Here is a 23,280-nt window from a genome sequence, read left to right as displayed (position 1 = left end):
CTCTTGTCCAGCTCAGAAAACTCAACTAACACATCACAGCTGAAGGTGTAACAGCTTTGCAACTTTGAGGTGCACCTGCTGTGCAACGCTGCAACTGGGGCATCGCCACATGAACTTGGCCTCTGGAAAGATTTGTGGGCTACTAGTGATGGAGCATTATTCTTAAAGCTCAGAGAGTTGTAAAGGGGTTGCTACACGTTCGACACGTTCCTGTACTATTGGTGTATTAGTGTTACTGCAGAAACAAAGGGCAGCTTCTGAGTGTAGTGTTGTTACGGTTGTTGCAGTTTCGACTGTGGTGGAGCTCAGATGGCCTGTTAGAGTGAGCTGTTCTCTTTTTCACTTGACTGGCCATCGCCTGCCTGTGGACTCAGCTCTTCTCGTGGTCTGTGTTTCTCTTTCTTCCTCTCTCTATCTCTATCTCTCTGTTGCTCCCTTTCTCTTCATCTCTCTCACTCTGTTTTCACCATCTGCCTTTCTGCCTGATCTGCCTACATATCTCCTAACTGTCTCTCAGTAGAGAGCGCTAGGGGATTGGGGCAGAGAAGGAAAACATACTGGAATGGTATATATGTGATGTGTGATAGATGTGAACAAAAAAGAGGAAGAAGAAGAGAAAGAAAGAACAGTGAGGAAAATTTTTTGGGCACCAGAGTCAGCAGTGAAATTTTGGATTTTTATCTGTAGCATCCCAGTGTGTGTGGAATTACCTTTGAATTAGGTAATAATGTACATACACATGCACCTGTGCTTGAGAGGAATAAGCACAGTGTCTTTAATCAAAACTAGCTTTTAATTGCAGGGACTTTATTCAAGTTCCTGCTGCTTTTCAAGCCAGTCAACCTGTTTTAGGTGCACTATAGGATCCCTTTTAAATGACCAAAGATCAATGTAAAATGAAACTGAAAAATAAATATGGCCTTGAAGAATTAAGTTCGTTGCTAGTTTCCTGAGGTACTGATTAAAATGACAATATATTTCAGTACAACTGGGTTATTTCTGTTTCTGCGGAAATAACCCAGTTAAAGCTGTTTTGGCTACAGCCTCTGTAGTAAAGCCTGACAGACTGATCCCAAGGGGCAATTCTGGTACATACAGTACATGCCTGTGTGTGTGTGTGTGTTCGTGTGTGTGTGTACCCACTGTTGATTTACTCATTGACCATCTCTCTGCCTGCTGTCTCCTGTGGGCCTTTATGCTGGGAGCAATCAATAACCTTCTCCCTTGCCTTCCCTCTCCACTGTGTCTCTATCAAACCAGCGCTCTGTAGCGCTCCATGAACTCAAATGCTGATGCATGTTGCACCGAATGCGATTGCAAATGCAAACACATACTGTAAGTACATTTTTATAAACTCTGCAGTTAAATTTCAGAGCGCTAACAGAAAAGAAATGCTACAGCACGTACAGACACACACACCCACGTTTAAGGTTCCTCTATCTCACTCACAGTCTGACATTAGCTGAACAGAGTCCATTACTGCCGGGTAATGGGCGAATGTCACAATAGCAGGATGTCATAAAGCTCTGGAGTGGTCTAATGGGTTTTGTTCAGGTTGAGGTGACACATGCACTCATACAGACACGCGCCTTTCCAGGAAACTATCTTCCTGTGTGCTTCATGCATTTACTCATCCCATCACGACCCTGAGCCCCGACACCTGACACCACAAAGAAGTTTATATGATCTGTTTGAAGAAGTAAATTATAATTTGTCACTTTGATTACAGAGGGCTGGTTCTATGAATTATTATCATTTTCTCCCCAGGATTAAGCTCTACTGAAGACAAATGTCTGTGTATAAGTTAGATAAAAAAGTGAAAGCTGAAGTTATCTGAGGTTTACAAGATGTCAACACCTAGTTTAAAAAAAAAATCACAACTAAAGTGAAAAGATTTGGCACAAATACAAGCAGATTGGCAGAAGCAGAAGTAGCTGCCAGTTCCTAGGCCTAAAGTAACAGCCTCGGGGGGACAGGCAGATGGGAGAGGGAAAACTTATGGATGGAGTCTTCAAGTGAGTTAACTTGTTTCATTTGCTACCACAGCAGCAGAAGAGCAGAAATGGATGATGAGAGGTCATCAGCCTAGTTTGACTGTCTTGACTCACCTATAGCGACTGTTGCATGAAGCTATCGGATTGCATTTTAGAATCGTTTGGAGACAGAAGATATGTAAATTATCAGCTTATGGGCAACACTCACATGATCCAAGAGAAGAAATAAATGAAGTTAAGGTTTATTGTCATCATCAGGTTTTTTTTTCTTATAATAATGAACAACAGATGAGCAGAGTATATCGAGCCTGTTGTGTACAGCTTTTTTATTTATCAAACTTCACCACATTGTTTTTTAAAAATACTAATCCTTTGTTTAAAAAAATGACTATACTAGCTCTATTACTGATAAGCAAATAATAAACAGACCGCTAATGGAAATAAGGCAGAGTTTGAGGATTCAGATGTTTACTTAGACGGGTTGCTGCCAGACGTTTCGTTGAAACTATAGCAGAAGCATCAACATCACAGGCAAGATTGGGCTTTGTTGAGAGCTCACTGCTCAGCAGACACGTGCAGTTGTCCTACTTCCTCCTCCCTGTAAATGTAATGTAACTAAATATTGCCTTTTTCTTTATTTCTTTAAACACATATTTAATCATAATCCTTTTTATATTGATTGATTTTTAATTGCCAGCACTCAGTGTTGCATGTATGAACTATCCTGCGCACTTGCTTGATTATAAGCTAAATAGGAGCTCAGGAGAACAGGTGGACACTAACAGTGGAATCTATTACTGAACAAAACACACAGGTGACCTTTGACATAGATGAGCCTCTGAGCTTATCAGTCAATATGTTGAATCACCGACAGCTAAATTTAGGCAGTAGGAGGTGGGTTGGGGGTTTTCTGCATTGGACGACAAAGGATAAAGAATACTAAGCTTATTCTTTCTTTTCCTGTTGTTTTCTCTTCTAGTCTTCGAGCACCAGTGTGGTAGTGGACATAGCAGTGATGGTTGAGGCCCATGGTTTGATATCAGACCTGCTGGCAGACCCATCACTGCCCCCTAACACCTGCAGCTCTCTGAATGCTGTGAGCAACCTCCTCAGCACTCAAATTAATCTCCAGCCACTCCACCGGCCTCGCATCCCCGCAGACACACACACCTGCTCAGACTCTGAAGAGGGGCCCGAAAAAGCAGAGAGACTGGCCATTCCAAAGGTAAATGTTTTTTTTACTTCTGGTTTATGATTTTGTGAATATATATTTTGTTGTTTTCTTTAATGTGAAAAAAAAAAAATATTAGTTTGGTTGCTGCAGTACAAGTGAATACACACACACACCCAGGTGTACGTCTTCCCCACACATCACCCCAATTTCCTCCCCCAGAGCTGGGGTGTAATGTTGCTAACAATGACTCTCAAGCATCCGTGCAGCTTTTTAATGTTTTACAAGGCCAGTGCTTCAAAATGAATGTGGGCACTTAAGGCGCACAAGGAAACTAAATAAAGCGTGTGATGCACTGCGGGATAGCCTACCATGAAAATGACTAGCAGCCTTAACGCTGCCTGAGTGCACTGAAATGCTCGACCCAAGTTGTCACTGACATTAAGTCAATGAGGTGCTGCCTTATTTTAGCTTATTGGGCATTTGTGACTCTGCATTTGATAAAAAGGGTTAAAGTTGATGATGCAGCTCACATGCACGGCTGTGAACTGAAATAGCAGTAGTCGGGTGAAACCGATGCTCTATTCTCATTCTTCCATACAATGGAAATATAGAAACAGCAAGGTCATGTCAACGATAAGATGCAGTCAGGCTGGATCACCGTGAACGTCACGCCTGCTAATGTTTTATTCAGCTACATTATTGCTGGACAGTGATGCAATGCCGATGTTGATACAGTATGCACCTAAAACTGCATTATCACACATTAACAATAATCAGAGATGGGGTTCACAGTGATTGATTACAACCATGTGGCATCTCCCCCTCTCGCCTCCTCTGTCATTCTTTCTCACACTGTTAGAGATGTTTGATTAGATTTCCTTCACTGTAGAAGAGAAGCCACAGAGCAATGCAAGATGCACACTGAAGGTGTGCATTTGGATCCCAGTCATTCTTCTGGTGTGTGTGTGTCGTCGTCTGCCTGAGCAGCGAGGGCTTAGATGTGCTGTCCGTGTGTGTGTGTTTGTTTTTTTTCAGTGGTATGTGAAATGTGATCATCTGCTGGCGTCTTGTTATCTGTGTGCATGCGTGTGTGTGAGAGGCAGAGAGCCTTTTAGAAAAACTACAACCAACTGTACAAAAATACAAGCTGACAAATAATAATAAGTTTTGCTCATGGCTTTGCAACAAAATTTACAACACTGGATGGATCAGCACCACAGGGGAAACAAGCATGTCTCCTTTCTATTTACCATTTTGTCTCCCATATGCTTTAACATAGGCTGGGAGAACAAATATGCCATGCTTCTAGATTGATGTCTTTACTGTATGGAAAAATAAAGATGGATGTATGTGTGTAGGTTTGCTCCAAAAAAACTCAATTTTTAGAAACTCCTACTTGCCTAATGTGTTTTGTGTATGTGCATTACAGCGTCTAAGACGGAGTCTGCCCCCAGGGTTGCTGAGAAAAATCTCATCGACGTGGACCACGACCACCTCAGCCACAGGCCTCCCCACCATCGAGCCAGGCCCTGTCCGCCGAGACCGCTCAGCTAGCATCAAACACACTACAGACAGGTGAAATTGCTCACTCACTATTTCAAAGATACATTAGTCTTTCATATTATTCACGTATTCACAACTTTTTTTTTTTTACATTTAACCAGTGACTCGTGGAACAACTCATTGATGATGACCATCTCAAAGAGTCGCTCCATGTCTGCCTCCTGTGCTGTTTCTGTCACCTCCAATCATCTATACAGCAAACCACTGGGAAGACCAGGTGTGTGTGTAAAGATTTGCTTCAAAGTTCAGTGTGTTGAATATCCAACTTGAATAAAAGAGGCATTTGTTTACATTTGATATGTTTTAATGGGAAACTTTTTTCTTTTTTCAGGTTTCCCCCCCTCCAACATATCACCTCTGGGCTCTCCGTGTCCATCTCCTCCTGTCCAGGGCAGTCCTGTCTCCAGCCCAACAATAAAGACATGTTCAGTGCAACTTCCTGAGCCAGCCGGGGCGTTAGCAGAGCGTGCACCTGGCTCTGTGGCCCCCAAGAGTCATCACAGAGCCTTAACTCACAGCCAGAGCGCCCCAAGCTCAACCACACCTCACTGGCGGCCTCCATCACTCTGCAGCAGGTAATATATTTACTTCACAGACTGAATCAGTCCTACAGTAAATGCAAAAAGCTGAAATCTACACATATTTAAATAAGACCGTGTGCCTGCATGTGCACAAAGAGTAAGCACCTATTTGTGTGAAAATGAGGGAACTGAGTCACTTCATTAGTCTTTATGGTGTGAGCACAAACAGTTTCAGCTATGAGGTGAATCAGATAAGAGAGAACGAATAGCATGCACCATGATTTATTTGCAGAATGTGTCAGTGTTTCTCTGTTCTGTTGCTATCAGCTGTGGCAGGCCGTTCAGCAGTCAACTAAACCACGCTGTAGAATCTGTCGACAAAGGAGACAGAATACCCCATCCAGGTAAACAAGAATACAGATGAAGTCCTAGCTATATTAAGTGTCCACATTATGTTGTGAATAAATATCTGATGATGGTTGATCGTTTGATTCACTCATGCCAATTGTAACTTTGGATGTAACCTGGTTCTGATGATGTGATCTTATGATCACATCATATGATCTTTCACCAGACGAGCATGTAGTAGCTTCATCAGACTACGACAGCACCTATGACAGCACCTATGAGACCAACCACAGTGACAGCAGCGATTTTGCACAGAATGAAGACGAGGGAGAAGGCAGCAAAAAGCCGTCTGAAGCAAGGGAAGGTTGCAGACAGTGTCCAGCAGAGGGCATTGTTCTTCACCCGCTCCTGCCATCACCTGAGGTATTGTAGGCTAAAAGACAAGATTCATTTGGCTATGAGAAAAAAACTTTGACTCATCCATCTGTAGACAACAAGTAAACTTGTCATTATTGTCTCAATAGGAGGACAATAGGAATTTAGCTGCTTGATGAATAATAGCAAGCTTTGATAATAACCCAACAGTGGTGCAGTCTGTTAGCGTAAACCCACAGAGAGACCGTTCACTGACCTGAAATGTTGAAATGATGTAACAGCAAGTATTTGGTTACGTCTTTCTGAAGTGTCCTCTGTCCCTCTACCTTTGCCTAACAGGACAAGCCAATCCTGGCCCCAGAGCCTTTTGTGATGCCAGGGCTGGAGCCTCTGATGAGTCAACTCAGCAACTGGAACTTTCCCATTTTCAGTCTAGTGGAGAAGACTCACGGCAAGGCAGGCCGCATCCTCAGTCAGGTAAAGACAAATCAGCGATGAAAAGTTGTGACCTGTGACATTTATTATCAAAACTTAGGCTTGACAACTCTGGTGTGAATAATGCCACAAGTAAATGTTTTAATCAATTCTGAATGTTATACATCAAAATCTCCACATAGACGATTCCCAGTAGTGAACATGTTTTGCTTGTTGTGTGTTCCAGGTTTCTTACAGGCTTTTTGAGGACACGGGTCTCTTTGAGACCTTCAGGATTCCTGTACAAGAGTTCATGAACTACTTCCATGCTTTGGAGAATGGATACAGAGACATCCCTTGTGAGTAGAAGGTCCACAGATTCATCAAATTGTCAAAAAAAAAAAAAAAAGTCATTATCAAAATGTCAACATCCAGCATTACCTTTTACTACCACAAGGTGGATGTGTTGCTTGAGAAATAAGCCCAGTACTTTGGTTCTTCAATAACAGAAGATGACTATATCTGGTTTACACTTATTAATAATGTAATGTTGATCTAAAGTTACAATGGTGTAGATCCCTTGTCTGAAAGTGATTTCTTTTTATTTTCACTCTCCCCAGATCATAACCGGATCCATGCCACTGACGTGCTGCATGCTGTTTGGTACCTCACAACTCAGCCTGTGCCAGGCCTGCCCACCCTGCTGACTGAGAATGGGATACATATTGGTGAGAACCTTTTAAAAATACATGCATAAGTTTTAATGACTCACTTAACTTATTTCCTATCATTGTTCTCTCCATTTTCACTCCTTACTAAAGTCGTCAAATGCTAAAAGCTAATTATAAAAAGACAAATCCATTCTCATATTTGCTAGTTGCTAATGCAGATTACTGGGAAAAATCTATCAAATCTGTGTACAGTATATTCACAAGTGCAGCAACAATGCAATTCATGGGTAAAGCTTTAATTATATGGGACCTGAGCCAAAGCCAGCAGTCGTATATTAAGTGAATATTTCTGCATGTACAGTGACACTTGAAATTGTGTGAACCCTTTGTGAATTTCCTTTATTTCTATGTCAATATGACTCTTCAAACTTTGAAATCTAAAGCTTAACTAAAGTAAATGTAGCTTAATTAAATTAACTAAATTAAATGTGACTGAGTTCCTTAAGACTTGTTTATGTACGTTTAACATCACAGGTACAGAGGGAGCCAAATCTCACCTTCACTTTTTATTCCAGTATTTCTTTTATTTCCCACCCTGTTGCTGGCACGTATTTACTCTTCACTGGTGACTCATTTCACAGTAAACATCCTGGTGATATGTACTGAAGCAGTGAATAAAACAGTCTTTGGTTTTACTTTAGGTGACACAGTAGCAGCATCTTATGTACAGAGCACCATGATTGGGGTTGTGTTTTCTTTCTGCTCGTAGATTCAGAGGATGGTATTACACCTGTTGCCACAGGCTTCCTGATGTCAAAGATGAACTCTGTGATGGAGGACGGCTATGGCTCCTTGGCTGGCCTTATCCCTGGCCTGGAGCTCATGGCCCTTTATGTAGCTGCTGCCATGCATGATTATGACCATCCTGGAAGGACCAATGCATTTCTAGTAGCTACCAGTGCACCACAGGTAAATAGATGCAGACACGTTTCAGTGGCGCGAATGGCGCTATAGCGATGAGTCGATAAATGATGCCATTCATAATCTACGCAAGAGTAGCTTCAGTTGGGATTCTTCGGAATCAGTGCAATTCCTTTTTCAGCTAGCTGGTAAAGTTGCTACTTTCAACATGTGTAAATAATTTCTCTTTCTCCTTTGCACTTTCCTTTCCCACTGCAGGCTCTTCTATACAATGACCGATCAGTCTTGGAAAACCATCACGCAGCTTCTGCTTGGAACCTTTTCATGTCTCGGCCCGAGTACAACTTCCTGGTTAACCTTGAGCACGTGGAGTTCAAGCGCTTCCGTTTCCTAGTCATTGAAGCCATCCTGGCCACTGACCTCAAAAAGCACTTTGACTTCCTCACAGAGTTTAATGCAAAGGTGAACATTCAAATAGTCAGTGTTGTCATTGGTTGTATGTTCTCAGATCTTGTGTAATAGTTCTGTTCTTGTTCTGTTCCTATAACAAAATGTCTCTTGCAGATTGTCCTAACTTTAAGATGACAATCAATCCATTGTATTATTTACAAATCATGATTATGTTTTTCTCTTTTTACACAAATCTTATCCAGGTGGGTGATGAAGGAGTGTCCGGGATTAATTGGAATAATGAAAATGACAGATTGCTTGTCTGCCAGATGTGCATCAAGCTGGCTGATGTCAACGGACCACTGAAGTGCAAGGAGCTGCACCTGCAGTGGACGGAGGGGATCGTCAACGAGTTCTATGAACAAGTATGACTAAAAACCTGTCTGCAATCAAATGGGAACAAGTGCTGTAGTTTGTGGTTAGTTTTAGAATTAAAAGAAGGGTGTAACATTTGAACAGGGAGAACCTCAGACATACATAGATGCATTGGTGTGTACTGTATCAAACACAGAAGTGCATTATTGCCACACATTATTGATGCACAGATGTACTACGTGAAATCATCTTTTCTCAAATGTGAAATTAAATCAGTGGGTTGAAAAGAATTAGAAAACGTTTCATTCATGCTTAGAGGCTGAGTGAGAAAAGACATTTTAGGGTTTTACCTTCAACTGTGCAATTTCACCAAACATAGTAATATCTACGAGAATGAAAACAATACAGAAAGGATTTAAATGGCATTTTAATTCTCCATTGATCCCAAGAGGCATTTTATCTTTCTCAACAGGTCATAGGTCATGGTCAGCTGCATAATTCTGTAGATAATAAAGATCCAGTTTCTAGCTCAAGGACCCTTTGGCAAGGTTTTATTTGTATTACAGGATGTTCTCATGAGCAGTCATAGTCAAAATGCTATTATACAGCTACTATAGCTCATGAATATGTTTGAGATGGATGCCTGGCAACAAATCCAGCTAATAAGTAACAGTGCCTCTCATTGGTCAGATCGGATAGCGTGGAGCAAGTTAATAAAGATAAAATCTGGTTAGCCAGAGAGGTATGATTACTTACCTAGCAACAGCAAGTAGACTTTTAAGCCACGACTGAAGCTGGTGCAGATTTTTTTACTCAGTGCTATCCATGAAATCTGTTCTCCTCCAAAAGAAAACTCTCTGTTTTTGTACACAAATGAACAGGATGTAACACAGGTTTACTATCAGTAGGTTCCTTTGACAATCAGGAAGCTCAGTATCAGCATATATTTTGTTTATTCAGTCAGTTTTTAATGAACTAAGTGAACTTGTCCACCAAAGATATCACTGTGTAACCGCTGAAACTCTCTAATCAGAGCCGCGGTGATTCCTGATGAAACCGTCCTCCCTCTGATCTGTCTGTGACGCCAACCATCCTGCCACCCCTCTCAAGCCTTGCCTTCAATCCTCACAATAGCTCAGAGAGTTTCACGCTCGCTTTGAGCGAGAGCTTCGAGGGGAGGATGAAGTGAGAGAGAGCAGGCGAGAGACTGAGGGTGTGCTTATGTTTTCATCTTAAGAGGGGAGACAGATGACCTAAATGTGTCAGTCTTGACGGAGCTCATTCACAGTCGCACAGAGGAAGATCACAGCGAAGGGGCCCAGGCTCTCAGTGGCAACACAGCCGTCACAGATGCACACACACATATGAATTTACATTATGCTCTGCAATGCACCACTTTAATATTCAAAACAATTTGCAATTTGTGGTTATGAAAACACTTCCCCCCCTCTCTCCCCGCTCATGCTCATGTTCTACATATACACACCTATCACATGAACCACTGATGAGCTGCAGTGACGCCATCCAGGTTTCTGGTTTCCATAGCAATTGGAGCCCTTGCCCCTCTGTCCTCCATCTAAATCGCTTTGAAAGGCCTGACACCAGAAAACAAACACAAAAGCACAATGCATGATAGTTATAATATATGAGAGAAGTACAACACACACTATTTCAGAACAGACACTGAGCTACATAAACCACACATGGAGTCACTTTAATTATATCAAGAAACTGTTAATGTAACAGAAATATCCCAAAAGCAGATATTTGTATTCTACTGAGAAAATCTATTAATTCTGTTCTATTTTTCATTAATTTAATCAATTTTTTCTAAAGAACGTTGCTGGAACATGTGTTTTCGAAGGTTACTGTCAAAATGTTTTCACTTTGTGCAAAGATGAACAGCGTCACCAAGAATGCAATCAGCAGAGCAAATCCAATAATTCAACAAAGATATGCACTCATCGTAGTTACCTCTTTCTGCATGCAAAATTGAATAATGGAAATTTGAAATTACAATAAATTATGGTGAATAAACTGTGGGCGAGAAAGGTACAGCACGGCTGTTTATACAATTCAGCTGTAATAGAAATAGTTCCTTCAACAAATATGATTAAAAACGTCGGATTTTATGGGCAGCGGTAGACTTGACTATTACTCCCAAATTATGCATATCTGGTTGCCATGGATAATTAGTCAGAATATTGCTGTCAGCTACAGATTAATCACTACAGATCTCTGTAGCAAATCTCTGCAGACAGTCTCATTAATATGATTGTAACCCACAGTTCAGACATAGTTTGAATTGATGTTTTTCTATTTGTAGACTTCTTGACCTGCTTTTCAGGAGGCTGAAAGCAGATGGGTTAATGCTCTGTATCCGGTAGTTTCTGTGCTCCACGCTAGTTAAAAAAAACGTTTGGAGTTTGGTTTTCATTAATATTTATAAAAATGAATAAAATCATTGTGAATACGTACAGAAATATACCTGTATATCTGTAAATCTGACAGATTGGCGATGTTTGCACCTTTCTAGGGTGATGAAGAAATAAGCCTGGGTCTCCCCATCAGCCCATTCATGGACCGTTCAGCTCCGCAGCTCGCCAAACTACAGGACTCGTTCATCACTCACATAGTGGGACCACTGTGTACCTCCTATGACTCCGCTGCTCTTATGCCAGGACGCTGGGTCGATCCACCTGACGGAGAGATGGAGTCAGAAGATACAAAGGAACGACCTGATACAAAGGAGGAAGAGGAAGATATGGAAGATGAGGACACGTCAACAAGTTTGGACATCTTCCGTACGTGCGACCTTTCATTTATTTATTTTATGCTACAGAAAATATCTGCCAGATGTGAGTTTGTTTGATGTGTGTTGGTGCCTCAGTGAGTACTTATTCAGTCTTGATTTGATTGATAATTTCACCATTTGTTTGAGTATAAATGTGTTTTAAAACTTTGTAAACGCATTTGATTCAAATAGATTTTGATTAAGGTCAAGTTAAGATTAAGATTTCTGAGATTGACAAAGGGCAACCAATCTCCTGGTACCACTGGTTGTTGTGGGACTCAGTTGCCTTAGAAAAGAACTCTTTCATTTCTGTTTATTCACAATGTGCTCCAGAATTTGGGAGAAAATATAAAGAGTAATGGTGAAAAGTGGAAAGGGAATGAAACGCCTATAGCAGCCTCTGTTTGAGAAGTAGCCTTTGACAAGGATTTAAGCAAACATATCTCTTTATGGTCATGTCTGTTCTCACAAGCTCATGTAACTGTTGGTTTTGTGTCTGATAGACCGGCAAGAAACCAAAAAGGTGTGCAGGAGGAACGTGTTTTGCCAGATCACGCAGCATCTTTTGGAAAATCACGAAATGTGGAAAAGAGTGATTGCTGCAGAAACCCAGGAGGAGACCAAGATGGAGGACCCCAACTGCATTGGCAGCCCCACTGACCCAATCACAGCCATTCGTGAGGAAGAAGAGGAGCAAGTAAGCAAAGACGAGTCAGCTGATGGTCTTGATGAAAGGGAAGCGATGCCAGCTATAGAGGAAGAGGAAATCCTTCCACAATCAGAGACTTTGAAGGGGAAAAAAGAAGAAGAACCAGAGTGACATTATAAACTCTGACTCAAACCAGGAATCTCAATATTGTCTAAACTGTTTGTTTCTTTCCAAACTAATCTCTTGATATGGTAGCCAGCACATCACTTTGACACAACACTGTAGAAGATGTTTTGGGTAATATGTGCCTAACAAAAACAGGGTTTGAGGACAGGGGCGATGCTTGTCCAGCGCATCTGACAATGGGACAGATGAGCAAGAAGAAGAAACAGAGAATGGTTGGATTGGATTTGTTTTTGTTGTGGCATTTGTTTGAGCTTGGATCTGGTGCCCTGCTCTTACCCAGGCTGTCCGTCCTGCACTATGCCAACCATGCTGATCCACTGATTCACTCCAACAGTGAGTAATACACTGTCACAACCCCCCGCCCCACCCCACCCCACCCCACACCCTACTTGTTGCTCCTATGCTAACAGAACACTGTGGAGGCCCCTGGTTTGTTGTTGATGTGCAACAAGCCCCTTCTCCTTGAAGACAATGAAATGAAAGCCAGGGAAAAAGCTGTGTCCACTGAGGTTCAGCCTTTTGCATTTTAGAAGCCAGTCGCAGTACATTCTGTATACAGACGTACACCCACACGAGCTTCACAGACACACTTACACAAAGCAAAAACACATTCTGTGCTCAGAACTGATAGGAAGTTTAACAAAGGACCCTGTTGATATAAAAGCTTTATTCTTGCCCAAGGGAAAACATACAAAACACTGTTTTGTTCATGTCAAACAATGTTTGTCCTTGGTCGCAGGTTTTCTTCCTGCCTTTTGTTACTCAAAGATAATTCAGCACACCTACACATTTCCAGGCCACAGTACTCAGGAAGGCAGAAACCTGTAGAGTATCACAAACTAAAAGGTGCAGCGTTCTTCTCCTTTTGCTTGCCGCTGCTTCGAGATTTTATTTCTGTGCTATTTAAGACGCTATTGATTTATCGGTACCCACTGAAACACATTTCCCTTTGTGCTTTACAAAGGAAACACAAGGGAAACAAGATTATTGATTACACTATACTGAATTTCACTATTTAACTTCAATCTGTCCGTGCTCAATTTGGTTCCTCTAACTGTTGATTGCTTTAAAACCATATTATAGCCTAAGACACAAAACTATCTACTGTATGTAATAAGGTAATGTTGTTTTGATAAGTCAATTATACATGAAATGGTATGTGGATAATTAAGATGTGGGTCATTATCATTATTATTAAGTCAGGTAAAGCCACATAAGATAATAACACTTAATATTAATGAAATGCTGCTGCCTGTAATGCTCTGTGAAAGTGTCAGGGTTTTTATTAATCAACAGAATGGAAATGGAAATATTTTTCTGTCTGAGTCCTCAATAAAACAAAAAGCAGAATTAGAATAATTAGACGAGGAGAAAAAAAGCACAGCTTTGACACAAGATGATGTCTGCAATCTGCAGTTTTTTTTTTTTATTAACATACGGTATTTTGGCCAAACGTGCAATAGATTAAGCAAAAGCTCCATTGTAATCTGATTATAGGCCACACCTCTGCATTTTTTTTCTCTATTTGCAGTCAGTGATGACGTAGTGCATGGCTTAACAGGTGGTGCTGGCTCTCTCCTTTGATGCCGTCAGATTCAGATTAGAGGTGATGGAGGTAAGACTTCAGGGGAAGAGCGAGAAGCGGATTTTAGATTGACATGTAGCTGTTTATTAAGTGTTAGGGATCTTTTGTTTTCGCATTTCAGCTGTTTCCTCCAGATTTAAAGATGAGCCGGTTAGGCTGGATTTAAAATCATGCATGCTCTGCGTTTTCATGTCCACGTTTCCATGTCTGCAAAATGTATTACGGGAACATTCAGCACGGTGTATTTAATGATTTGTGGCGTCTGCTCCAGACGTTTAAAGATGATTTGTGTCTTCACTTCCTGATCTGCAGAGTAGGGTGTAGTTATAGCTGCAGTGGCACTACTGAAGTCGTCAGAGGCCTTTGAACAGCATTCATCTGCGATTGTTCTGCAGCTCTGAGGCTGGTAGAGAATTTGAATCATCTCAAGATGTTGAGATTTATCAAGTCACCAACCTTTCCAAACAACACCTTGATCAGACAGGTTGAAGCCCTGCAAGAGGGCAGCAGGTGAGCTGCTGGGTGAGGATAAATCAATCTGATCAGTACATAAAAAGAGAACAACAGCAACATCAAAAACATGAAAACAATGACCAAAAGAGAATAAGACAGAAATACAAACATCCACCCTGTCACTTTGTAGATCAAATCTGACTCGTTTGCAGACAGCAGGTTTGTTATTGCAGAACTTGCTGTGACCCAATTTCTTAACTCTGTTGGAGTTTTGCTAATGTAATACTGTCTTAATCCTCAGCTATATCCATTGCACTGTTTTAACAATGGCCATTGTGTAAATGAGGGCCAAGCTGCGCAAACATAATGCCCTTGATTGCTCATTCCCTGGACTTACAAAGGGTGTAGTGGTCAAGCTTGTCTTCACTGCCTGTGCTATTCAGAGCCTAAGCTTTCTCCTCATGTTTTTTTTATTGATAGCTCTAAATAGGTGCTGAAAATCAGATTTATTAATTTACAGTAGCTATTGTAGACATCTTAACTGGAATCTATTTTACAAACTTTTAGCCATCATATTATACAATTAAAGAAATATACTCCCAACAAGTAAATAGCAAGAAGTCCTAATGTTGCTTGGTAACAGAAAACAAAAAAAAAGGCAAGTAAGTAATATTCAATAAATGTTGCACTTAAGCCTCAAGTGCAATGACTTTGTTTTTGATTGATTGATTGCAGCAAGGCTTGAATTTACAGATCCCCTCCTGATCCTAACGTCTTCCAATAGCCTCTCTTTGCACTGGCTTGTCATGATCCATCTACCTGTAGCAGTAAAAGAGATCTGTAAACACCAGCTGAGGCACAACTAGTCTACATAGCTGTAGCTGTAGGTGGCATAAAGCATTGACTGAGGTCTTTCAGTTGAGCATTTGTGATGCTCTGTACCGCAGCGCAGCTTTGAAACTTCAGTGATTCTAAAAATAACCAAAACTGTAAAAAAAAAAAAAGAAAAAAAAAAAAAACAACAACTCTGCAAGCCTCCTGTAAACAAGACGCAGTCGAGCACACATGACTGAGCTGGAGCTCCACTAACTGTAAATACCATGCAGTATACTGATGCCACACTTGCAATCTGATGTGCTTACTTTTACATTCGCTTCTCATATCTCACACTTGTATCATCCCAATCCAACTGTACAGTATGTGACCAGACAATGCAAAGCTCAGACAGACACGTCCTCCTATGATTGCCCATCTCAGCTTTGCTACACTCACTTGTACATTACAGAGCAGCAATCAAAGAGAATTAATGAAAGCTGGGTATGAATCTGGGCTCACTTTTCAAATCAACAATCTGAAAACATCCGAGCTCGTGTTTTTGTTGCCATTCGGGAGCTGAGGAATCAGGGTGTGGTCGAACTGTCGTGATTCCTTCAAACCGTTCCAGACAGGCATTATTACAGTATGATCATGATTTATTTGTGCTGTAATTTGATTTAAAAACGCTGCATTACTTCACAAAAATATAACTTTGTTGAGTTCATAATAAATAGTTGCAGAGAAATAAATAGAAACCATGAAAGGTACTGTAGATAAAATACTGTACTGTTGAGCACAGCCCTGTTTAATCTCAGCATGGTGGAGGACATTTTTGCAATTAAACTGTTTTAAAATCCTAAATACTGTAGATCACATCAACAATCACCACAGCTAAAAAGATCATATCATCTCTCAGGTTTTTGGTCGTTGGGACTTCACTGAATAGTTCATATCAGACTATGGCATGGCGTTCCTCACTCTGCTTTCTCTTGTTTTACAAAATGTTCATCTAATGCCTGGCTGGACAACAACCAGTGTGCAGGGCCTGCAATCACAGCTTACCTTTGTCGGTTTGTCAAAGCCAGTATCGGCGTAATATTTATTTGAAATAACAAGTAGAAGGGGATTGCTGCACGCTGGATTCACTTGTGCAAACCAAAGAAACTTTATGAACTTTGTGGTTTTTTGTGATTTGCACAAAAATGAGCCGTAAAAGGAGCATGTTTCTTACATCTTGTTGGTTTTTTTTTTTTGTTTTGTTTTTTTCTATTATTTTTTTGTCAGTGTTATCCAGAACCCTGTGAAGATGTCTGGATATGCGTATGCTTTGTTCTCACGCGAAGACAGGACAGCCTAAAGTAACATAGCATTCTCAACCTAACAGACTGGTGAGCACAGTGTTTTTACTGTCTGTTATTATTTCACTGCCATGTCAGTAGACAGCAGCAGCACTACAATGGAAATGACCAACTGTTCTGTTCTCAGACTAAAGCCCTTGTAGTTTCTTTTTGATATTTTCAACCAAAAACTTTCTTTTCTTCTTTGTTGTTTCAGCCATTTGAAAAAGGGGGCACTGCTCCTGTGCCATACAATGTTCCCAAGTACGTATGTGTATGTATGTACACATTGTTTGAATGCTACATTCATAACCTTTCCTTGTTTGTCACAAAGGAAACCAAAACAAAAAACTTTTTTTTTTTTTCCCACTTTTAAAGCAAGACAAACAAGACTGGTGTGTTTTTATCTCCTATAGCAGGCGCTTCACTGATCTTTTCTTCTTTCCAGTATCTTGCACTTAACACATGTAGCAATACTTACAGAATGGGGAGTTCATGTGATCCACCAGTATTTGTTTAAGTGGAATATGACATTTTATTTCTAGACATTGTTGGACTTTGTATAAAAAAAATATATATATATCTATATATATACTGTACAGATTCAAAAGTATGACAAAAACTTTTAGAAAAAATATTTATTTTTACTGTTTTGTAAATTAGACACAATACTGTAGCTCCTCTTTGCCAGAATTATTGGAAGTGCCTCTTGATAATGTATTACTAAGTAACTATACAATATATCGGGATTACTAGAACCTGTCGCTAGCAGAGCAGTGTTGATGTTGTAATGTGAATATTGTTGAATAATAAGATATATAAATGCTGCACATGTGCCTGTCTTGTTCTTTTCTCTCACAAGAGTATTCCTTGTGTAATGAACTCTCTCACAGTTAGAACAGTCCTACTGCTCTAGATGGTATTAAGTGAGCAACGAGTGTCAACACAACTTATTGTCTTCACCTATTCAAATTCTTAGTAGAAATGCATTCACGTTTACAAACAACAAAATTCACACACAAGCTGTTAACTCTGTTCTGCCAATATTTCACTGGAGTGTGGGAGAAGAAACACATCACAGAAACAACACGCACCTACACTACTGCTGCCAGCAAGCAAATCAGTTTTCACAGGATGAGTTTGGAGATGGCAGACACGTCGGTTAGACTTCAAATAGTTTGCATGATTGAGGCCTATTGACTGATGGTTTGGGGCCACAGTTTACTCTTTGCCATTTTGTCAATTTTCAATCCCATAGTTCAAACTATTTTAGCTAGTTAACACTGAGACTGTCCTAAATGAACTTCAGTACTCCACTGATTCAGTGTGGCATCCCTCCACATCATTGTCTTCCACATTACTAACAATGCAGAAGTTCAAGTGGATGAAATACAAACCACGTTTAGATTAAAGTTGGGATAATGCAATAAACAATTTAACTCTGATTTGTCAATTTGCTTTATTTATCTGACAAGTTGAGCAGCTGAAGTCTTATATCCAGTAGGAACTGATGATACATACCTGTGTCTCAACTTTTTTCAGTGTGTTGCAGGCATCAAACTCTAAGATTACTAATATTTACAACATACAATCAAGTTGGCCACTGAAAACACAAAAAATACTGTCAAAGGTTCGAGCTAATTATACAGTGCAAATTTAATCCCAGCATTTCTGGAATAGGTATTGTGCATTGATGCAGTAAGAAGAACTTCTGATCAGTTCTTGTTAATTTTAGACACCAGCCTCCAGCTAATCAGTCTGTGGTCAGTCCAGCAAAAGGTGGTTATATTATTGGTCTTGCGACATCTTAAAGGCTTCTCCGTGATTAATACTAAACACTCATATTAAGAAGTTGCAAATACAGACCTCAATTAAGTCCTATCCTGCTCACCAAATTTTAGATGCTTTACAATTTACCATAACTGTGGATCATATCCTACTAAAGCAAGGCTTGCCTAATATACAGTTGTCTGGCTAAGCAGTGGGCTGGTTTCCTAATCACCATGTCTATCAGATATGACAAAGTCCGTGAATGATAATAGGTTCAAGGTTGTGTTCCAAATCAGTCTCTCCTGACATAATCTTCCTCCTTGTATTATACTTTGATATACATAATTAATATGCATCCAGTTATTACATTGATTATATTTACATGTGCAACTTGATCTGCTGTGTTTATTTAGAGTGATATGTTGTTCAACCAATCTGTAAAGTCTATTATCGGAGCTGTGTTGTATTGTTCATTGTTATTATTACAATGTATTCTTGGTCTTAGAGGAAGTGCTTGTCTCCTCTTTATCTCCTCAGATATTACAGCTCATTCTGTACTGCAGTCTGAAAATCGAAATATTTTTTACTCACATTAGCTTTGCACTTACATCCTCTATTTACTTTAAAGTTGCTACCAAGCTGCCGTGGATAAATCTAAACAACACCAGTCATACTTTCCACTGTCTACTGGGTTATATTCCTGTGGAAGTCAAAGCAGCCACTTTCAGAGGAGAGACATACATACTGACAACTACAGCAAACAATGAAGGCGTCCACAGCCTGGTATGTTACTGAAATACAAGAAACTAATGACTGTCTACAGCATGTGACACTGCTGAGCTGCACGTATAGGCACAGCGTTACGCAAAGCAACGCTGTGCCTAACGTCAGCAAATAAAAATTGCCATGGTGATACTGCTAACACGCTGGTGCAAGTTTGAAAGTTATGTGCAGTCCTTATTTCAAAAGCTGAAATTGTGACACTTGTGTGTCTTCTTCAGAACTTTAAGAACAAAAAAAGTCAGTTCATATATAAAGTTTCCAGGAGGACCAAGACATATAACACCAGTCTACAGTTCAGCAAACAATCTACAAATGGAGACACTTCGGGACTGTGGCTACTCTACCAAGAAGTGGGCGTCCAGTCAAAATGACCCCAAGAGCACAATGAACACTCATTAATGAGGTAAAGAAACAACCTCAAGAAACAGCAAAAGATGTAAAGGCATCATTGGAACTGGCTAACATCTGAGTCTGGGTATAAACATTTCCAGAGTAGGGTGTCTATGGCAGGACGCTGCTACATTGACACTCCACAACAGTATTGGCAAAATGTTTTATATATATTGAACTATTTGAAAAGAACACACAGCACTACATGTGGTGTAAAAAGGTCACTGCAAATCATCATGAAAACAACATCCCAATCCTAAAAATAGTGGAGGAAACATCTTGATTTGGGCCTGCTTTGCTGCATCAGGGGGAAGAAGGTCACATGGTCTGATGAGTCCAGATTTACCCTGTTGATGTGTGCATCAGGGTAAGAAGAGAGGCAGGTGAAATCATGCACCCATCATGCCTAGTGATACTATACAAGCCTGTGGGGGCAGTGCTATGATTTGGGGCAGTTGGTCAGGTCTAGGTTCAGCAGTGTTATGTGCCCAAAGATTTATTCCATCAATGGAGTTTTTCTTCCCTGACGGCACGGACATATTCATCCAAGATGACCATACCAGAAGTCATTGTGCTTCGTGAAAGAGTGGTTCAGGAAGCATGATATGAATCTTTGGGATGTGCTGGAGAAGACAGTGAACGTGTACTGTGATCAAAGCTAAAGGGGGTCCAACAAAATATTACAGTGTGTAATATATCGACGTGTAATAACTGCAACACATACAATAGGTACTGCTCCGTGGTAAGCAGTCATATACTGTAGGGCCTTATGTTGAATGCCTGCTGTACTGTTTAACTTCAAAGTTCATTTTCTTAAGCCAAATGAGAATTTTATACCCATTTCCATCACAGTGGACACAGTCCATGTGTATAATTGCACATTGGGGTTGATTTAGGAGGTCACATACTGTGTATGATAATTTGTATTTGTTAAAAATATTAGGTTAAAACTATTAAATACTATAAAAAATAATTGAATTTCTATTTACTGTTGTCCACCTGATGCACAACTTCCATGTCCACAAAAAATAAGAAGAACATAAACTGCAAAAATATACAAAACAGAACTCAAAAAAGCACACGTACAGCATTAAAGGTTTGTTTGTTGTTGCTCATGCAGACATGGTATCTTCGGCGTGCTATCAGTGACGTGAAGATGATAGTATTTGGTGGATATGGGTCATATCAGCTATTTGACATGCGAGTGCTGTGCCTTCAATGCTTTCATTAGAATGAACTCAGACTGCAAAGACTCTTCATTGTGTTCAGAAAATGAAAACAAGAGTGTGATTATTATTGCTACAGCACAGGACAATTTCTATTTAGACAAATGTAAACCAGTTGTCTGTCATGTGATAAAAAAAAAAAAAAAAAGCTGCTGTCCATATCTAACTGCATGATAGTGCTATTTCTATGTAGGCCAGAGCCACGCTCACACCACAGAATTCCACAGAGGAATTGCAAGAGCTGTTTAAGCAAAATCGCCTTGATCCTTTGAGTCGTGCTTAATAGTAGCCACATGACAGGGAGTATGTTATGTGTTGAGAATGTAGCCTCCAAAAAAAAACCCTCAAAAAATTAAGCTGCTCACTTCAGACATTAACATACACGCCTTTTTCATTTGAAACAGGATTTTATATGAAAAGATGATATGATATACTATTTTGCCTCTTTAGTATACATTTTTGTTAATTTGACTCCACTTCCCAATTTATTGTTCATTAAAAAAATATGGCTTTATTTTGTCAATATCATTTAGCTTTAGCTAATAATAATAATATAATTTAAAATAGTAGCAATTTCACAATGCTAATACACTCCAATTTGGAAAATTAAGCTCAGTATAGTGATTAGAGATTATATTATATAAAGCTCTTATTTGTTTAATACAAAAATGAGCCACAAGGTTGCGAGTGGTGAAGATATTGCATTTGTGGTACACAGTACAGCTTTACTATAGTCGAATGTAATACTATACACTGTGGCTTGACTTTATCCAAGCTTTTTAATTTCATGGGCCTCATGCCCGTTGCCATAGCAACAGAGAAACATGCAAGACTCAGTCTGCCATTCGGTATGTCCTCACAAAATCAGCAGTAAACAAAGACTGTTATTAATATTATTCTTGTGAATTCTTTAAAAACCCTAAAATCTTTCATTTGTATTGAGCACAAATGAAAATCAACACACTCAAGTCAGCTTTTTATTATCAGCTGTGTCAGGCAAATACATATAGAGCTTTATTTAAAAAAATATATATATATATGAGAATCTCAATATTAAAACATTTGGGTCAGTCAACAGCTTGTTTAAAGACATCTCAGATACCTAAGTGTAGTGAAACGAGCAGGAAATGTGTCTGCTGCCTGAGAGAAGCAATGTTCAAGGGTCAGCGAAATAGTGACGTCCAGCCACAGGTGCCAGACATTTGTTGCACAAACATACTTTTATTGTAGTTCAGCAAGCAAGATGATTTATTCAGATTGAATGTGACATCCATGTGAATGTGGCTGTTTTTGTGATGCCCACCATCTGACAGTTGTGAATTTCAGAGTGCACTCAGAGACAATTTGGCAGGACAGGGCACAGTGTTACGGTAATAAGCCACGAGTCACCCTCTGTTTCCATTTGCTTACCTAACGTTGCTTTGTCTTCCAGTAGTAATCAGACATGGAGGATGTCAAAGCGTAAACTGTCCACAGGTGGAAATCGCAGCACAGTGATGAGCTGTGAGTGCCAGAATATAAAATGAATGGGTGACTATGAAAGAGGAAATTAAATAATAAATACACATCACATTTTATTTAATATTGTTCCAGGCTCTATGAGATGGGATGTGATGTGTTGTCTTTGTTTAACCCAGAGGGAAGATGTTTTCCTATATATGTTATACATGTGGCCAAAATGTAGACTTTTAAAATGCCATTGTTCAGACCGACATTGAATTATCTTCCACTGTTCATCAGCAGATGAAGATCAGCCTCCTCATGTGACGCCTGCATTTCATGTAAACGCGTTTCCCCGCCCCTGTCCGTCAAAAAGCGGCGCGCCAGCACGGACAAATGGAGCGCAGCTTAGGTGCTTCCAGACAGACCTAGTAACATTTAGCAGGTTTTATTGGCGCACAGCATCTTTACTCCTCAGATAACCTCAGTGGCTCTATTAAAGTCATTCACAAACAATGAAATGAACAACACGAACCCCCCCAACGTCGTAAATCCTCAACTTAACTATATAACCCCATCCTGCGCCTCTAAATGTTGCTTAAGTGGATATTTCATAACACAAGGTTGTAAGAAATAAACCGGATATTCATAAGACTGCGCTGATTGTACACTGGAGCAGAGGCACAGAAATAAATCAGCAAAAGGAATTGACTTTAATGGACAAAGACACAGTAAATGAGCTCCATCTTATCCAAAGTAAATGCAAACAGACTGACCATGACTCAGCGACTGTACACAGCTATCAGAAAACAGTCATTCTTCAATAAAAAAGTAAAAAAAATAATAATAAAAAGCTGTTCTGTTGTCTAAAGTAGGCCTACAGACTCACAGTGCTGCAAATGCATAACACTGTAAATGCGTGTGATGGTTGTAGTGGTCAGGTAAAGTGCGCTGAATGAGAGTGAGGGAGACAGGGAGACAGAGAGAGAGAGAGAGATGGAGAGAGAGAGAGACAGACGTGAGGAAGAGAGAGAGAGAGGGAGCTGCGTCTCTGGGTAACCTTGTTCTGCCGAAGCCTCTCTATCCGCAGTCAGTCCAAGGAAGG

General features: G+C 40.1%; 1 protein-coding gene across 1 annotated transcript in view; it reads left to right on the top strand.

Moving 5' to 3' along the window:
- The window catches only part of LOC113149923 (cGMP-inhibited 3',5'-cyclic phosphodiesterase A-like), a 41,187-nt gene extending 24,769 nt beyond the window's left edge, over positions 1–16,418 (top strand). Inside the window, exons 2-15 of the mRNA XM_026342250.1 lie at positions 2,974–3,219; positions 4,598–4,743; positions 4,833–4,948; positions 5,063–5,306; positions 5,580–5,656; positions 5,827–6,023; positions 6,315–6,452; positions 6,637–6,748; positions 7,010–7,117; positions 7,830–8,029; positions 8,240–8,443; positions 8,635–8,796; positions 11,283–11,550; positions 12,044–16,418. Of these exons, the coding sequence (XP_026198035.1) occupies positions 2,974–3,219; positions 4,598–4,743; positions 4,833–4,948; positions 5,063–5,306; positions 5,580–5,656; positions 5,827–6,023; positions 6,315–6,452; positions 6,637–6,748; positions 7,010–7,117; positions 7,830–8,029; positions 8,240–8,443; positions 8,635–8,796; positions 11,283–11,550; positions 12,044–12,360 (2,535 nt within the window). The 3' untranslated portion in view covers positions 12,361–16,418. The remainder of the gene's footprint in view (positions 1–2,973; positions 3,220–4,597; positions 4,744–4,832; positions 4,949–5,062; positions 5,307–5,579; positions 5,657–5,826; positions 6,024–6,314; positions 6,453–6,636; positions 6,749–7,009; positions 7,118–7,829; positions 8,030–8,239; positions 8,444–8,634; positions 8,797–11,282; positions 11,551–12,043) is intronic.
- The last annotated feature ends 6,862 nt before the right edge of the window (positions 16,419–23,280 follow it).

Source organism: Anabas testudineus, chromosome 13 (assembly GCF_900324465.2).
Source record: "Anabas testudineus chromosome 13, fAnaTes1.2, whole genome shotgun sequence".
In the NCBI taxonomy this organism is placed as follows: Eukaryota; Metazoa; Chordata; class Actinopteri; order Anabantiformes; family Anabantidae; genus Anabas; species Anabas testudineus.
Note: the sequence above shows the minus strand (reverse complement) of the source record. Positions and strands in the feature narration are given on the sequence as shown.